Genomic DNA, 16,863 nt, shown 5'->3' on the forward strand with positions numbered 1-16,863 from the left:
TATGTACGTAGTAGACGCAGAAAGAAGTAAAAACGTGAGAGTTTGGTAAACAAGCTTTTATTGAAAATCGCATATAAATCTGGCACACATACAATCATGTATACACGATGCGCTCGAGTGAAAATCCGACTAGAGGCACACTACTAGCAGTAATCAAGTACAGTAATATACTCACAAACATGCAGATTGAACGGGCGCGCAAGCGAATAATCGAATAAGATGAAATTTAGCGCACTGCCTTGATTCCCGCGACTCGGCACATACCTACTTATGCGTGTGGCGTGTGGCGTGTGGCGTGTGCGTATTATACATATGCGTAGCATACGCACACAGAGCGTACAGGCACCACTGCTGATGTATAAATGTCGATGTATTATTATTGGGCGTGCGTGAGGAATGATGCGAGATTAAAATTAAGCGATACGTTAGTATACTCATAGTATGCATTAAGTGTTGTGTTATGCGTGATGGCTGCGCGCGGGACTGAAAGTCTTGGAGCAGCTACTGTTATTCAAATGGCATTACAACTAGTTTGTACTTGTGGAGCACTGCGGTCAAGGGAAGAGCTTCCGTACGCGTGGCCGTATATGAAATAACCTTTCCAAAAGCGGGCGAAACTTTGATTGGTCGCGGAAGCGAATCGAGGTGACGGCACCGCCAATTACGCTTCCAAGGAGCGAGCGACGAATCGCAGTAGAATTGCGGAATAGCACATTTCATTCGCGGCTTTTCTCCGGAATAAGTACTCAGTCGGATCAGGATGTCCAGTCTCGCAACGCGCGTGATGCGGGTCATTTGCTCCGCGGTCGAGATAGCATCTTGCGGTCGGTTAGAGTGTGCAGGACGCATTGATGCCTATGGATGTATCATTGTATAATGAATCGTCGCGATCCCCGCGAGCACTAGCGTCTAGCGCCGTTCGGAAACGTATTTTCCAGCGATAAGGCTGCCTTACTGCCGACTCTCCATTGGCTTGTTGGGCTGGGCAAAATTTGAAAATTGCGAAAGCAGAAAAAAGCGTCGTCGACGTCGACGGGAATTGCTTGCTGAATAACTTTGAGTTGCGCTAGACGCGGTAGGGATCGAGCGACGATACGTGAGTGTGCGCGTCCAGTCGTCAGGTTGCTGCATTAAGTCATTCCATAAATGTACAGGTTCAATGTTGATGCGCGTCATATCTGAATGGCTTGCGTGATTTCTTGTGCGATGATACACATCATTTGTCGAGTTGATTATAGTCGCGAGGTAAAATCGCTCAAGTATCCGGCCCTCTCGCCTCACGAGAGTCTCACGAGCATGCGTCTGGGAAGCAAGATGGCTTTCAGCGCAATGACGGGATAAAAGAACGGTCTGATCAGCCTGTGAAGGAACTTTGGCACGATTCTGTGACAATTGAAATAGCCCATTTTGTCCGAGAAGAGAGAGAGAAGCGAAGGCGGATTCCACAAGCAAGTCATTATCTTCCAGATGAGACAAGTGAAATTCGAACGTTCTCTAATAGCTGTAGGTATCCTACAGTTCGTGGCAATTGTTTCCTAAAGAAGCAAATAAAAATCATTACTGTAAGAGAGCTGGCATGCGGCAAGTCTCTCTCTCTCTCTCTCTCTCTCTCTCTCTCTCTCTCTCTCTCTCTCTCTCTCTCTTCAAACCGCGCCACGTCCTTTCGTACTGTAATACTTACACTTGTGGCTCGAGCCAGCTAGCAGCCAGCTTGCTGCAGTTTGTTTGGAAAGGGAAAAGCAATCGCATCGTCGCTTCCTCTCGACGAGGCGCGGCTTGAAGAGTTTGGCGATTGCGAAAAAGATGAGCGTGCGAAGCGCATGGTAGAGCAGGGTTTTGGAAAGCAAACTACAGAGCAGGAGCATGCAGGTGGATAGCAGTCGGGGAAGATTGATATCGGAACAGACTGCATGAGGGCTGGTGGCTCGTCGTTCTCGCAAGTCTATAACCGTGATGGTGTTTCGTTCCTCTTTGCTCAGCAGGCTTCGTTGCAGGAGGAGTTGCTTTACCTGGAGTGTGCTGTCGACGTCGCGGAGCGATTCGGCGAACGACTCGGCGAGACTGACCTCGTCGTCCTCCTGGTCCAGCATGACCGAGAGCTCGTCCTGGGCGCGGGAGTCGGTGCCGCGCAGGCAGCGGCCGCACAGGTGGCCCTGTCTGTTGAGAAAAATGTTCGTTATGCCAGGTATGCCAGGCTAGGTATTCGCAGCTGCAGCGGCGCACAGTACCTCACTTCCTCGAGCGTGTTGATCTCGTCCTGGAGATTCTTCATGTCCTCGGCCTTGGACTTCCAGTGGCCGAGCTGCTCCTCCATGTGCGCGTGCTCCTGCAGGATGGCGTCCATCTGCTCGCTGAGCTCGGCCACCTTCCTCTGCTCGCGGGCCCTCTGGGATCGCGCCTCCTGCAGCTGCTGCAGCAGCTTCGTCACGTCCTCCTCGCTGGCCATCGCCGTCGCCGGCTGCTGGACCTGGGCCTCCTGCATATCCGGACTGATTCTCCTCGGTGACACAGCCATCTGCAGAGCGTTACGCGCGTCATAAGTACTGTTGGTTGGTTCTCTCTCTCTCTCTCTCTCTCTCTCTCTCTCAATCCATCCGTAATAAGCATGCAATATAACACCTTACATTTTGCGTGCTGCCATCGCGCGTGGGAGCCGTCCTCGCGAGGTTGACCTGCGCGCTCGGGGCGGCGCTCGCTTTGGCGACGGAGAGCTCGTTCCGCGCCTGCTGCTCGCGCAGCAGAGCCTCCTGCCGTTTGTTCAGGTCGTCGCACTTCTTCTGCAGCTCGTCGACGCGAGCCTCGAGTGTGTCGATCGTCGAGCACTGACTGCGAACACGAGGGCCGAGATCGAGTTCAAGTATACGGCTGTGACAAGTATAGAGAGGCGTCAACGCGGCCGGCTTACCTCTTTATCTGCTTCTTGTCGTTGGCGTTCTCGAGAGCCAGCCTGTGATTGGCCCGCTCGAGGTCCTGGATGCTGACTTCCAGCTGCTCGTAGATCTTCAGCCGAGAATCGTTGACCTCTCTCAGAGCGGCGGTCTGCTTTTTCATATACTGCACATGCGGATGTACGAATGCATCGTCAATTAATTCGTTGGAGAGAAGAAGAATTCGGTTTTCCGAAGAAGAGCTCTTTTTCCGGCTACTCACCTCTATCTCCTGCGCCTGATCGTCGATCGTGCACTGGTGGATCTTTATGCAATTCTCGAGCTCCTTGTTGCGCTCCAGCAGCGTCTTGCCGAGCTCCGCAGCCAGCTGGAGATCTGCAACGAGCAAAGCAAAAGGTCCTCGCTTTAGATACCTCGGCACGGATTTTTAGATTTAATTGTTCAACCAAGCTCAATGACTCCTAACGCTGGAATTTTACGATTTTACGATTTTACGATTTTACGATTTTACGAAACCAGAATTTCATTCGTTTCTGCAGTCAGCATGCATAGTACATCACAAAGTGAATCGGAGATGCCGAACAAAAATTTAGCAGGTAATAATAAGTGAGGAATAATTCGGCTCTTCAGCCGGGTTTCGCCGGCGACTCCGAATGAAATGCGAGACAGTCCGATACGGTCGATACAATATCTATAAGCGAAATTATCGTCAGGTCCTGTACCGCGACGGCTCTCGGGGCGTTGGCGTCATTCCACAAACGTGCAGAGTTCAACTATACTACCTATATACTATAGCTTATAATACAGCGTCGAGCGCAATTTCGAAGCGCGCCGTGGCCGACGCTACTACCTTCGGGGCCGCGAAGACAGTCGAGTTCGATCGAGTAATCCCAGCAGTCGAGCGAGCTGAGCTGCGTCGCCGGCTCCCAGACGATGTCCAGGCTCGTCTCGCCGCTCATCTTGGCGCCGCCTTGCTCTTCGGTTCAACGTTCAACGGCCGACACAACTGTCACAAGGCAGATGTCACAAAGTGATGGTTCGGTTCACTCGTCAGTCGAATCGCGCGCACTGCACGAGAAGGGCGACGCTCCCAGCGCTGGGTTGCGTCGAACCGCGCACTCGGTCCGCTCGCTCGCGTCCGTTCTCCTCGAGCGCAGCGCCGAGACTGCGGGACCTGCGGGTTTCGACTTTGAAGACGGAAAGACTGAAGGAGTGAGGGACGAGGGTTGCTCGCGGCAATGCGGCCCGGGCAGGCCTCGCTCGCGCGCCCCCACCTCCGGTCCCGAGTCCTGATGCCCCCCCCCCCCCCCCAGCGAGCGAGCGTGCATACCTGCGCGTGCGGCATGTTCCTATGTTGCGCACCTTCCCGGCATCTTCTTCTCTCGACAAATTTCGCGATGTGCCGTAAGCAGCCGTTATCGACGCAGATAGCGTGTCGCTCGGCAAGCCGCCCCCCCCCCCTCTCTCTCTCTCTCTCGAGTTCAGAGTCTGAAATCTGAATCCGACTGATTGCGCGGAGTCAAAGGTCTTGCTTGCCGATATCTTTTCTTTTTTCTCCGCGGAGATGTTGAACTCCGCCTATCGTCGCAAGCAAATTCCTCGGATTGAAAATTCGCCTGTGCAAACGATACGACCGAACAACGACAAGCAGCGCCGACGCATCGTCGTCAGCTCTGCTGTAACGAGTTGCTCGCGGGAGTAAACATTATAAGAGAAAGGAGCTGACTACTGCGGTATGGCCTTTCTTTTTACCTTTTTCCCACGAACTGTAAGCGTCGCAGGAAAGTCGCAAGCCCTCGACGTACATACATTAAATTAAGTAAACGCTGCACAGCTCGGCACAGAGGTATATGGTAGCGAGCTAGTACCGCACGAGGCTTTTAAATGTCTGTATTATACTATTATTATTATTATCATTGTTGTTGTTGTTGTTGTACAAATACCCGTACGCGCGTATTACGGCGTGGGGAAAATGTAACTGGAGATCCCCGGCTGATGCCTAATTCATCGCTAAACTAAACGTCGCTCGCCGATGGTTGTAACCGCGCTGAGCGCTCCGCTAAATTAATATCGTTTGCATCGTTGTTGTCATCGCCGAGGCCGCGGTCGGAGCAGGAAAAAATTGCGCACACGCGTCAGCGTGTCCTCGCAAGAAACTCGGTATGGTTGACGTGCGCGCCATGCGAATCCAGCAGATATGTTTTCCTGCGCCGAGAATCTCGGCTCGAAGAATGAACACGTGCGCGCGAACAACAGCGTCGCAGATAAATCACTCATTCAAAAGCCCTGTCCCCGGCGGCTTACACGGCTTATGCGGCTAATCGCGAAAGGTAAACGCTGGCGATAAGCCCATGATGAGCATCGTATACTTGCTTGGGAAATTCAGAAAAACTGCGATGCTCCCCCGTAGGGGAGAGGACTTTACAGCTCCGCGCGAGGATCGACCTAATCCTCCGTCGGCGATCGAACGGCCGGCGCCGACGCAGGAGACGCATAAGTATAAACAGATGCGCCCGCCGCAGCGAGATTCCTCCGAGCGGTTGTCTATTATATTCATATGTTGCCTCTCGCCGTAAAGTACCCCTCCCCCTCTCTGCCCCTCTCACGTGTCGCGGGGAGTGAAACGGAGAATGAAAACGGCAAAATTACAAGTGAAGCTCGGCACGAGCTCAGCAAACGTGCCAAAAGGTGAAAAACGAAATGGCGCTCGTTAGTTACAAGTTATTAATAAGCGCGAGAGCATGATATGCCGAGGGAAAAGTAACGAGAGAAGAAACCGTTCGTCAAAGCATGACGAGATCGCATGGAAATGCACAACCTAATTGCTCCCGCCTAGTTCTCGCTCTGCTCTGTGCGCGTATACGTTGTACAAGAGAAAATTCTCTCATTGAATCGCCGGGCCGCGCAAAAAGCGTCAGATAATCTTCGCGCGACATCGGTGGCGGCCCTATGCCAATTACATACTTACACAGCCGAGCGCGTGCGCAAGCACTTCCGGCATACGCGTACGCGCGTTATATGTACGCACCGCGTCACGAAAGAGAGATACTTTCTCGAAAAATGTAGCTGCGCACTCGGAGCTCTGAAATAACGCCCGGCGCGCGAGATGGATTATTACTATACTAGGAATGAAGGCGCGCTTCGCATGCTCTTGATTCTATCTCTGTCTAATAACACTGGTAGAAAATTGGTTATCTACCATAAGTGTTGGGCGGCACACTAATGTCTGCTAATATTCTATAAACATGTAACATGTTACTAAATCCCTCAAAACTATTTTTTAATAAATATATTAATAATGCTCCATGTCCTCATCATTGCTTTGAATAGTGGATTTGAAGAAAAGTTCAGTATAAGAGTCAGTGGGTTTGTCTATCGTTACAATGCCATTTATTTGCATTATAAAAAAGCTATACAACTGAAATTTTACACCGATACTTACTATGCTATCTAGAAAACATGTAACCTACATGATTATGATTTAACTGTTTTCATTCATATTTTCACATCGAGGCCCAGATGAATTTTTTAATTTAGCGTATCCAATTTTGCTTGTAGACAGTTACACAGAAACTACCATCTCTAGCACATTGTATTTCTGCTTTCCAGTGTATTTTTACATGAAAAAAGTGATAAGTATTTTAGCTTTTTTGTCAAGGCATTAATTAGAATTTTGACTTTTAACAGTTGTGAGAGATTTTGAGACCGATACCTGTTACTCCATTTTTGCATTTTTTCTCTCTCGAAAACTAACAAGTCTAGAAAGCTCATATTTTGCATATAGATTTCTTTTGTGATTGTGGAAAGATATTTAAAGTTGAATCAACGTTAACTGAAATACTTTTGTGTTCGACTACAACACCCATGATAATTATTTAGTCGTACACAACTGTTAAAAGTCAAAATTCTAATTACCTAAAACCTTGACAGAAAAGCCAAAACATTTATCACTTTCTCCATGTAAAAATATGCTAGAAACCAGAAATAGAATGTGCTAGAGATAGTAGTTTCTGCGTAACTGGCTATAAGTAAAATCTGGATGTGAAAATATGAACGAAAACAGTTTAAAAATCAGAATTATCTAGGTTACATATTTCTAGGTAACATAGGAGGTGGCAGTGTCATATTTTAGTTGTCTAGTAGCCTTTTTACAATTCAAAGAGCATTGTATAATGATAGACTTAAACTTACTGACTCGGATACTGAACTTTTCTTTAAATTCACCTCTCAAACCTCACCGGGACGACTTTGGGCACAGAGACACAGTATATCTTCAAACTCTTTATTCTTTTAATTGAACTTCTCACTGACATTTCAAAAAAAAACTAAATAATATTCACACACTTTATTACTACTTCAAATAGGGTTAGGAGTAATACTACACACTCTTGGTAATGATTAATTTTTACTAAAATTTCTTGCTAGTTATATTACATATATTTTATCTATTATCAAGGTTTCCACATTTCATTTTAAACACCTTAAACATTTCTACCAGGGTTACGAGTTATGACTGTTTTGAGGGTTATGCATTTAAAGCGCGGTTCTGATCTCGTTGCCTAGGCAACCAACCAGCAACCAATCAGAATCACGTATTAAATGCTTCACAACAAAGGCCATCATTTTTTTAAGAGAGGAGGATGGGATGAGCGCTACTAGAGTTTTCACGCTGTTTTCAACGGCGGTGTTTCAATCATCCCGCGAAGCCTAGTGTCGCTGTAGCGGGCGATGCGAATGATGCGAATGATGCAACGAACTGCGTTTATGAGCTGCAATATTAGAATAATAAAAATTACAGGAATAAAAGACTCGAGACAGAATAGTAGAAGCTCTGCAGCAGGCGCTATGAAAAGTTGTGGCCGCATCAGCACCTCCTCGCCCCCCCCCCAAAAAAAAAAAATATATATATATATATTGCGCTTGTGTTGTGCACAGGCGCCGCTCGCTCGACTTACCGCGCCCACCTGTGGAACTGGCGCCCGGCGAGAGGGGAGGAATTAAAGGCTCGCGGCTAATTATATTAATACCACTCCGATTATATCACCGCGCGCCAGAGTAGTCACGCGGCTCGTTTTTCCCCCTTGCCCGTCTATACTTGGCCAACTGGCTCGATCCCGTACAGCAAATTCGAAGTTGCGTAAGTCGCCAAACCAAAGTGTTACTAATTTGACCATAAACGAAAACCGCGAGTACCGACGACAAAGGACAACTGCGAATTTCGTGTGCAGTTCTGAATTCGTGTCAAGTTCTGAAGAGCGGGAGCTCCGTGTGCACCGAAGACCGCACTGCTTATGACTTATATGTGACGATGAAAGCAACTGCGAATAATGCACTGAAGAGGATCAAATGCACTTATAGCGGTACGGCGGTTGGTATGGCGATTCATCTGCCATAGTAATGTTTTCATCGCTGCGATTCGTTGGGCCTATAATTGAGCTAACGGCGCGCAGGAAAGTGCGAAAAGTCCAATGGCACGCGTGGAATCAAATAAAGCTCGACTATAATTTATAAATAGGCTCTACACAGCTCATCGTGCCCCCGCACACGCTAGCTTCATAAATTTCTTCAAGCGGCGTAAAGGTGAATAGCCTGCGCAGAAAAAGAGCCGTCTTTGCGCGCGCAGTGGAGGAGGCCCGGAGCAAGCTGCTCAAGAGAGCGTCATCAAGGGCTTTCGCTAACCCGTTGGCCGCGTTCTTTTTTTCGCGCAAGCCTGCGCCGTGTATTCGACATTCGAATGCCTTTTCACGGAAGAACTTTTATTAATGCGAGTGATGAAGTGAAGCGATGGCGATGCTGATGCCGAGCTGAAGGAGGCGCTGGGTGCATCTGCCGGTCAGCGGCGCGACGTTCGAAAGTAATATTTATTTAGTTATTACTCCCGCACGCGTATTCAGCGTAACAAGCGCTTTCCTCGCGAAATCAATCACCTATACTGCAGCATGTTGCAGTCCAAGCCGTGGAAAAATCGCGAGCGGCTCGAGTCGCTGGAGCAGTCCCCCCCCTCTCTCTCTCTCTCTCTCTCTCTCTCTCTCTCTCTCTCTCTCATGTGTCGGAGCGTCCGGCTAAAGTGTAAACTTGTCATGCGCGAACGAGCATTCCTTCAAACTGCCGGTCCCGCGACTTTGTCTCCGCGCACACTTTCCCCCCGTACCTTTTTAACTTTCACGCGGAGCGAGGAGGTCGAATTCTCTTTCGAATTGGCGCTTCTCACGCGGCTTCGGCTCGGCGGGCCCTCGCTTTGCTGCGCGAGAAGAAAGGCCCGCTTCCAGTGGATGTACATCGTGCGTGTTCAACGACCCCCTGCAAACGAAATCGGCGCAGGCACGAATCACGTCTGTAACTCGCTGAGCTCGCTGAACAGCGCCGGCGCGCGCACACACACCCGTGTGAGGGAGAGCCGGCCGGGATCGAGCTTTCTCCTATAGAATCGCTGAAAGCAGAGCGAATTTATCTCGAGAGCGCGAGGCAATTTCGATGTGCATGCGAGAGAGGGAGTAGAGGGCTGCAGCGTGGAGTTGTGATGATGCTATACCGATCTCGTCCGCCGCGCCGTAATTACGCTCTTTCATAAAATTCGCCATTTCGAAAGGAGCACAGGCGCTCCAGCTTCTTCGCCTTTCCAGCTATGGTAACCTGCGCGGAATTCCAATTTCTCGCGGGGAGAGAGACGCTCGCCTCCGTCGCCCTGCGCCTCGCTCGCTTTTGCACCGAATTCATCAGGAGTCACGCGAATCGCAACTGCGCAGCGTCGAGAACATTGGCCGCGAACGATCACCCAGTTCGCGCGGCGGACTGAGAACGAGGCACTTTTCTCGACCAGCGACACTGCACGCGGGCATCAGTCGTATATTGTTTCGTTCCTCGGCGCTTCGAAATCGCATCTGGCGGCCGCGATCGATCGCGAACTTCCGCAGAGGAAACTCCCGCGCTTCCTTTATACTTTCATGCGCCCCGGCGACCCCGATCACTGCGGGCCCAAATCTCTTATGCATATGTAGGGGTGTACGCGCGCGCGCGCGCACACACACACACACACACACACACACACACACACACGCGCGCGCGCAATATACATAGTATACAGGCAGAATCGAGAGGGCTTGATTATGTATTAGGTGTGTATAGAGACGCGGCTGCGGTAATGAGAGAAAATGCCGCTTACGATTTGTCAGTCAAGTATCGTCTCGGAGATTGCGATTTCCTCTCGCATTAAATCGTTTGAACGCAGAGCTCTATAGCTCGTGCTCGAATAATAATAGTCGCCGCCGCTTTCACCGAAATCCAAGCGACCATCTCCGACGATTAGCTGGGGAAAAATGAGGAGAAAAGAAAAAGAGAAAAAAAGAAAAGACGCTACGGCCAGCGAGGCGAAAGATGAGCTTGCGCGCGACAAAAGGCATGCGCCGGGATGCAAGTGTCCAGAGTCCAGCTGTGATATCCGGTGACGTCGCGTCGAGACACACAATGACGAGCAGAATGACGTCCGAGGTGAGGCGAGGCGGACGGAACCGGCTGTCGAAATAATGGCAAAGCCGTACGTGACGAGGCTACTTTTTCATTTTGCATTTCAATCGCTCTGCGTGCGAGAGCGGAGAAAATTGCCCAGGCGATAAACGCTGAGCTGCAAATTTATAATTTTTCGGAGGGAGCGGGTGGCGAGCGGTAGGTTATTGCGGAAAGATCGCTCGACTCGCGCAATACTTTCGCGTTCGCAGCTCTGTTATAGGCGCGCTGTTGGAAACCTCTCCCTGCATATCCCGCAGATCGAGCGCGTTGCCTTGTGCATTCTCATTTGGCGCACCGGCTAGATATATAAAGTAATCTCGTTAGGTTAGTTCCGGCGCGATAAAGCTGGTAGCAGCTATCTTATCCGCGTCAGTTTATTAAGGACATTTTTCCCAGCTGCCGTGTAAGGAAGCAGCGCAATTAATGTACTCTGGCGATAAGGCGAAACAGCGCGCGCACATCTGACGGTCGGCCGGATAGCTCGCGGTAACCGCAGCAGGCTCGATCCGTGCCCTTCTATGATTCACGTCTCAAGTCTCTAAGTACGGCTGCATTTGAATCATCGATCGCCTCGTCGCCCCGAAGGGGAGCCTTCCCGCTGCAGGGTGGACGCCGTGATGCCAGCTACGCTAATTTTCTACGATTATTTATTACGACGCGACGCAGCTTCGTTTCGTTAACGATGGCCGTTCGGAAAAGGGATGGGAGAAAGCCTGCGCTGCAGAGCTGTCTGTTCGGAGCGGACTTTCTAAACTGAAGTTTCATTCGAGTTCGGAGTCTGCGCGGCAGTCGTGCTTTGCGAAATTTTCATCGCGCGAACGGTTCATCACGATTGCTAAATTTCGAAGCTTCTCGTACGCTCGTATGACTTATGCAACGAGGCAGGGGCTCGAAAATCGGAGCTGTTTTTCAGATCGCAGCCGCTGCGCGGCGCGTTGTGCGCACGCCTCGCAGTACAAGGGGGCGGGGCGAGAGGAGAGCGTGCGTTCGTGCAGCTGAAAGGCGAAAACCACGTAAGTTCATATTTTTCGCATTTATGGCTGCGTCCACAATTGAGCGTATACGTTAGGGTTTACAAGGGGTTTACGTAGAACATAACGTTTTGGGCAGTACTGCCAATCCACTGTAGCAGACTGCAGTTGAAACGAAGGAACACACCTGCTCAAAATTTAACCTATAAAAATGTTTAAATTTGAATTGTATGGTAATAAATTGTAAAATTATAATTAGTTAAAAATAGCATAGGCTGTATGATTGTATGATTATGTTCTTCATTGTATAAGTAAGCGATTAATAGCTTCAACCTGAAAGACGAATCATAGGTATTTTATTTTAAAATAACTTGAAATTTTGCTCATGCTAAAATTTTGTCCAGCATATAGTTTATAATTAATTGAACATAGTTTTGACATTAAATTTGGTTTACAATATATTGCTTCAATCTTCAAAAAAGCCATTTTGAATTGATGTCTTGCAAATAAGTATCGATGGGCAGTTTTGTTTAATTGTTCTCTATGACTCTTTACTATTCGATATTCTTGATGATAAAAACTTTGGGCTAAGTTGTATAAAACATGCTCTAATCTAAACATAATCATACAATCATACAGCCTATGCTATTTTTAACTAATTATAATAATAAAATTTTCATTTGGAAATGTGCGTTATTTTTTATTCTCCTTTCCTTTTTGAGACAGTGGTAGACCTTTTTTTTAATCAGAAACTAATTTATTATAATACATTCTCTTACAAAATTTTATAATTTTATTTGAAAAAAGAATTTTACAATTTATTACCATACAATTCAAATTTAAACATTTTTATAGGTTAAATTTTGAGCAGGTGCGTTCCTTTGTTTCAACTGCAGTCTGCTACAGTGGATTGGCAGTTCTGCCCAAAACGTTATGTTCTACGTAAACCCTAACGTATACGCTCAATTGTGGACGCAGCCTAAAACCCGCCGGTAAGAGTATATATGTATAGGTATACTTCAGGCCCGTTTCAATTAGAGGTTATATTGTCGGACGATTGCTTCACGAATAAATAAATGTCTCAAGTATGCATCAGCTATCTAATGCGCTACTTAGTTTTTCGTGTCTACGCATAAGAATCGCATGTAGATGGTGTCTAGGTGTTCGGGCTCGGCGATGCGACGGGCTCTAGGAAGTGTGCTCCGTAGATTGTTGTGAAAGGCTCACTGGTAGACGTCATTCTCTAGCTTTATGGCGTTGTAGGAAAGGAGCATCGTTTCAAAAACGAAAAACGGATTCCTAACCTCAAAATCCAAAAAATGTTTGTTTACTATCCCGAATGGAAATTCGATGTTCGTGCCCCATGTATAGGGCGAAAATTTTGTCCGTTTTTCACGAAAAGACCCCCTTTACGAGATATCGACGAAAAATGCATTTCTATTATCCGGACCCTGAATCCCGCAATCGGCGAGCCTAAAGACCTAGACATCATCTTTTTGCGATTCGTAATTTTACTTTCTCCTGGCGAAATATCTTTCAGATATTAACAGGATAGTATCATGATATGTTTTTCCTCACATAAGACGTTATAAATGACGTCAATAAACATTTTTACTCCTTGTCGGGTTTTTACCTAGAACGGCATACAAAATTCATGTCGCCAGTACCGGGATTCTTGGGAGATCCGTTCGCTGGATTCTACCGATATTGAAACATACTAGTGCGTTTCTAGCCGAAAACCCGGCAACGATTTTACCAGGGCTGAAAGAGCGCGCGGCATTCGCGCATTGTAACGCGAATTTTACAATGCCGCTCGCCAGGCCGGGTCACGATCGTTCCAGTTAATCAGCGTGAGCCTTGGATTTTTCGGCTGCCGCATTGTTTATGTTGCAGCTCTCGAGGCTATCTATTTTCCGCGCCGGAGAAACTCGATTTTTCATTTTCGCAAGTCCGCGCCGTGAGTAGAGAAAGAACGAGCTGCACATTGGTCATTGTAATTTTTGCGCAGGGTCATTAGCGGCGCCGATAGCATCGTCGCGCGCGAGGCCATGCTTATCAAGAGAGACGACGCGAACGAGTACATAAGCAGTCGGATTTTTTTATTTTATCGCCGCTTGGGAGGTACAGATTAGGGGGAGAGGAGAGATTTTTCAGCGCACTGATGATCTGCGCTTATCCGTCGAGAGGCTTTATCGGAGCACTGTTATCAGGGTCCGAAGATAGAGCTGAGATTTTGCCCAGTTTCGAGGCGGTTTACAGAAAAACCATACGGGGTTTCGTATGGCGCAGAAAGGAAAGAGCCGCGAGTCGCATACACTGACAGATATCCCTTATCATTTTAATGGATTCTGTTTACTCTTTATACACAAAAATGGCCTTTTCTATAGGATATAGAAGTTAAAAGAAAAATCCTTTTGGCAGAAATTTTGATGAAAAAAAATCATTTCTCTCAGTGTATAAGCATGCGGAGGCTGAGAAGCTCGAGAGAGGTCGACTGCTGTGAACTGACGGCTTGTGTACACTGAATCGAGGAGAAGCGGCTGATTGGGTCAACGGATCAAAGTACAATGCGCCTCTTCACTCGCCACTCTACTCTTGCTTTTGCTTGTGTCCCAGCGATCGGTTTGGAATTATCTGCCCGTCGCATCAGCGTCGGCCGATTACGAGAAGATTACGCGACGAACTTGAGCTTCTTCGAACGACTGAACGTCCGAGTTTTTGTTCCTCCGGCTCTAAAAACACGCGGCGCAAAAACGGCGCATTATAGCCAGAGGAAGGAGCCTCAAGGCTGCGTTGCGAAATCCTCGCAATGGCTTTTCGTCACGGCGCACGCGAAAGAGGCATCCTTGTTAGAAGCGTCAGAGGCCAATCGTCCGTGACAAAAGGCCAATCGTCCGAGTTGCGCTCTTTGTGCGCGGGCAATTAAAGGAATGCGCATTGTACGCGTGCGGCGCGATAAAGAATTCCAAAAGTGCATTCACCGCGCGGAGCGTTAGAATAGATAGTCCGAAAGGAGAGAGGGAGGGGGGAGAGAGAGAGAGAGAGAGAGAGAGAGAGAGAGAGAGAGAGAGAGAGAAGCAAGAGGCAAACCAGTTTTCGAGGATGAAACGCCGTCATATCGTTGTACCGCGATGCCCCCTCTCTCGGCCTCTGCCCCGCGGACTATGGAGAGTGAAATTTACCCTGAAGCATGTTGTGATCGGCCTCCTCGTCCGCGAGACAGCGAACCCTGCCGATGGACGACGACAGCAGACTCATGCTGATGCACTGCTCCGCGGCCGGAGGAGCTCCTTTCGCATTCGAGATACGGTCCTGTAGCGGCGGGACTGCGGAATCCGGAGCGAGGACGAGTTCCCAGCGATCGATGCGTTTTACACAGCCGCTTTATTCTTCTCCGCCTTCCTCCTCCTCTTCGGCCGAGCGTGCAGCGCGCAACATGGAACCGGCGCGAGCTAGGTGTGGTACTCGCGCGCTACTCTCCTCGTCGGCCTCGTCGACTCGAGGGACCGGAGCAGCCTCCTCGAGCTGTCAGCGGACAATCTCGGCTCCCCTCGCTTTCACTCGGCCAGACTCGCGCGCTCTTCTGCCTGTCGCTCTTGTCCACGGCTCGGCTGCGCGGCGTCCTCGCTCCTCCCGCCGTCAGGCCGTCATCGCCGTCGTCGTCGTCTGGATGCTTGAGTCGCGCGGACGAGGCTATGTCGAGCGGAGCCCGGAGCGTCGCGGCTGCTGGAAAAAACACCACTGACTGGCCGAGCGCGTCGAGTTCGGCGGCGGGGGAGCTGTCCGCCGATCAATATTCGCCCGACGACGCGGAGGGACAGGCGCAGTGTACACTATACCAGTATACATCTATACCGGATTATTATGGATACGCCGGCGCGGTGCACGCCGCCGAGAAAGAGCGAGAGCGAGAGAGACGCGGCGAGGTCGGTCGGCAGTGCCTATAGCGCCGGCGAGCGGCTTGCGCGCTTTTGTCTCGCGCGAGCCAGTGCTAACAGGCGAAACGGCGTGGCGCGAGTTTTTGAAACTGGCTTTGAAACAAGAGCCGGCCTCTTATGCCTGTACCGCTCCGATGCTATTATAGAATTGCAGAGTAAAGTGAAGCTGCCGCTGAGACTGATTCGTACGACGATCATTTATCAGTCTGCAGAAGTACGGCAGTATACAACTGCTGGCGCTCGTTAGTTAGAAACTGTGGGGGCTCTAGTTCGTGCACGACCAACTTGTCATGAATCTTGTTCAAGTTTTATTGTGGCTTTGTTAAAAGTATTGTTCAGTTGGAAAATTAATTTACAGAAACTCTTCACAACAGACAACAACAACAACACCGAGCTGCGAGTCGGCCTCTACTGCTGGACCGCGAGAGAGTTGCCAGTCTCTCGCGCGCAAGGGCCGGAGAGAGAGGGCTAATGCCCTATCCGTTGCGCAACCAGTCGCGGCGCTGGTTTTGAAAAATGATCGAGGAAGTAGGCGGCAATGCCATCGGAAACATTCAGTTTATTGTATTGTTCGCGAAGACACGATCGGCTCGGCCATCAATCAAAACGCGCTAATCATTATACCGCCTCGAATAATTATCCTGAGGTCACGTTACGCTGCTGCGGAGCGAATTGTAAAGGAAAATCTTACGCAAAAGCCATACGTGCAGCGTAGATAGCAGCATTACAGATCGCTTGTTCTCGAGTGAAAATCTGCCGCAGTCCCCCCTCTCTTTCTCCCGCGCCGATACATTTTCAAAAGATACTCAAATTCACGGAGAACTGAGGCGCGACGAGGATCCCCGCGTATAAGGGCAGCGATTATTACAGGTGCCTGGAGCACCTCTCGGCTCATTGCGCAACCATCAGGCGGCAATCACCGAGTGGCTTTCCGCGCGAGGGGGCCAACTATTGCGCGGGTCACAGCGCAGCGCCGGCGTTTATCTTGATTAGGGTAAGTCCGCGGATTTCCAACGCTGCGGTCCCCGATGTAGGAGAGCCTTTATATCAGGCAGCCGCACATTCGGAGAATTGCTGGTTCGCCCGCTTCGGCTTTCCGTACTATACCTCCTGAAAGGGTGTCCCGCCGGCAATCGCGCAGCGAAATGCAGCTAGACGCTCGTTTGATAAAAGCTCGCTATGTACGTATAATAGATTATAGGTATATTGAGCCGCTCGCCGGAAAGAAACGCAGGTACATGCAGGCGCGAGCAGAGCTCGATCCTCGCGCGGTCTACGCGAATCCATCATATCGAGCTACTTTGCCGCCGCCGTCGCTAAACCGGCTCGTATATAAGGCGCGTCTCCTTCGTATATTTATCCACGGTACATAGGTCGTCGGCGATGATTGTTTGGCTGCACTAGTCGGTCAGGAAGAGAAGGAAAGCATCGTCGGGCAGATTGCATTCGTGCGCGCCCGCATAACTCGATCGATCGCGGCATCGATTTTTCAGCAGGTGCCCAGCCCGTTCCTCGCTGCTTGGCAATCTCGAGCGATCGGCAAACGCCCGCGGTGAGTGC

At 49.5% G+C, this 16,863-nt stretch overlaps 2 protein-coding genes across 4 annotated transcripts in view; both read right to left on the minus strand.

Moving 5' to 3' along the window:
* LOC100115042 (SET and MYND domain-containing protein 4) overlaps nt 1-16,863 on the minus strand; it is a 656,582-nt gene that overhangs the window by 455,592 nt on the left and 184,127 nt on the right. The window lies entirely within an intron of this gene.
* Nucleotides 1-16,863, minus strand: part of LOC100115491 — a 34,206-nt gene that overhangs the window by 2,840 nt on the left and 14,503 nt on the right. Inside the window, exons 1-7 of one of the 3 annotated variants that reach the window (XM_008219708.4) lie at nt 14,548-14,659; nt 3,739-4,062; nt 3,151-3,263; nt 2,906-3,054; nt 2,625-2,826; nt 2,229-2,515; nt 2,010-2,157 (exon numbers count right to left, since the gene is read on the minus strand). In XM_008219708.4, the coding sequence (XP_008217930.1) occupies nt 2,010-2,157; nt 2,229-2,515; nt 2,625-2,826; nt 2,906-3,054; nt 3,151-3,263; nt 3,739-3,847 (1,008 nt within the window). In that variant the 5' untranslated portion in view covers nt 3,848-4,062; nt 14,548-14,659. Of the gene's footprint in view, nt 1-2,009; nt 2,158-2,228; nt 2,516-2,624; nt 2,827-2,905; nt 3,055-3,150; nt 3,264-3,738; nt 4,063-14,547; nt 15,246-16,863 lie in introns of those variants that run through there. The other 2 variants (XM_008219709.4, XM_001600154.5) reach the window with 2 other exon arrangements.

The sequence above is a fragment of the Nasonia vitripennis genome (genome assembly GCF_009193385.2).
Source record: "Nasonia vitripennis strain AsymCx chromosome 2 unlocalized genomic scaffold, Nvit_psr_1.1 chr2_random0010, whole genome shotgun sequence".
NCBI lineage: Eukaryota > Metazoa > Arthropoda > Insecta > Hymenoptera > Pteromalidae > Nasonia > Nasonia vitripennis.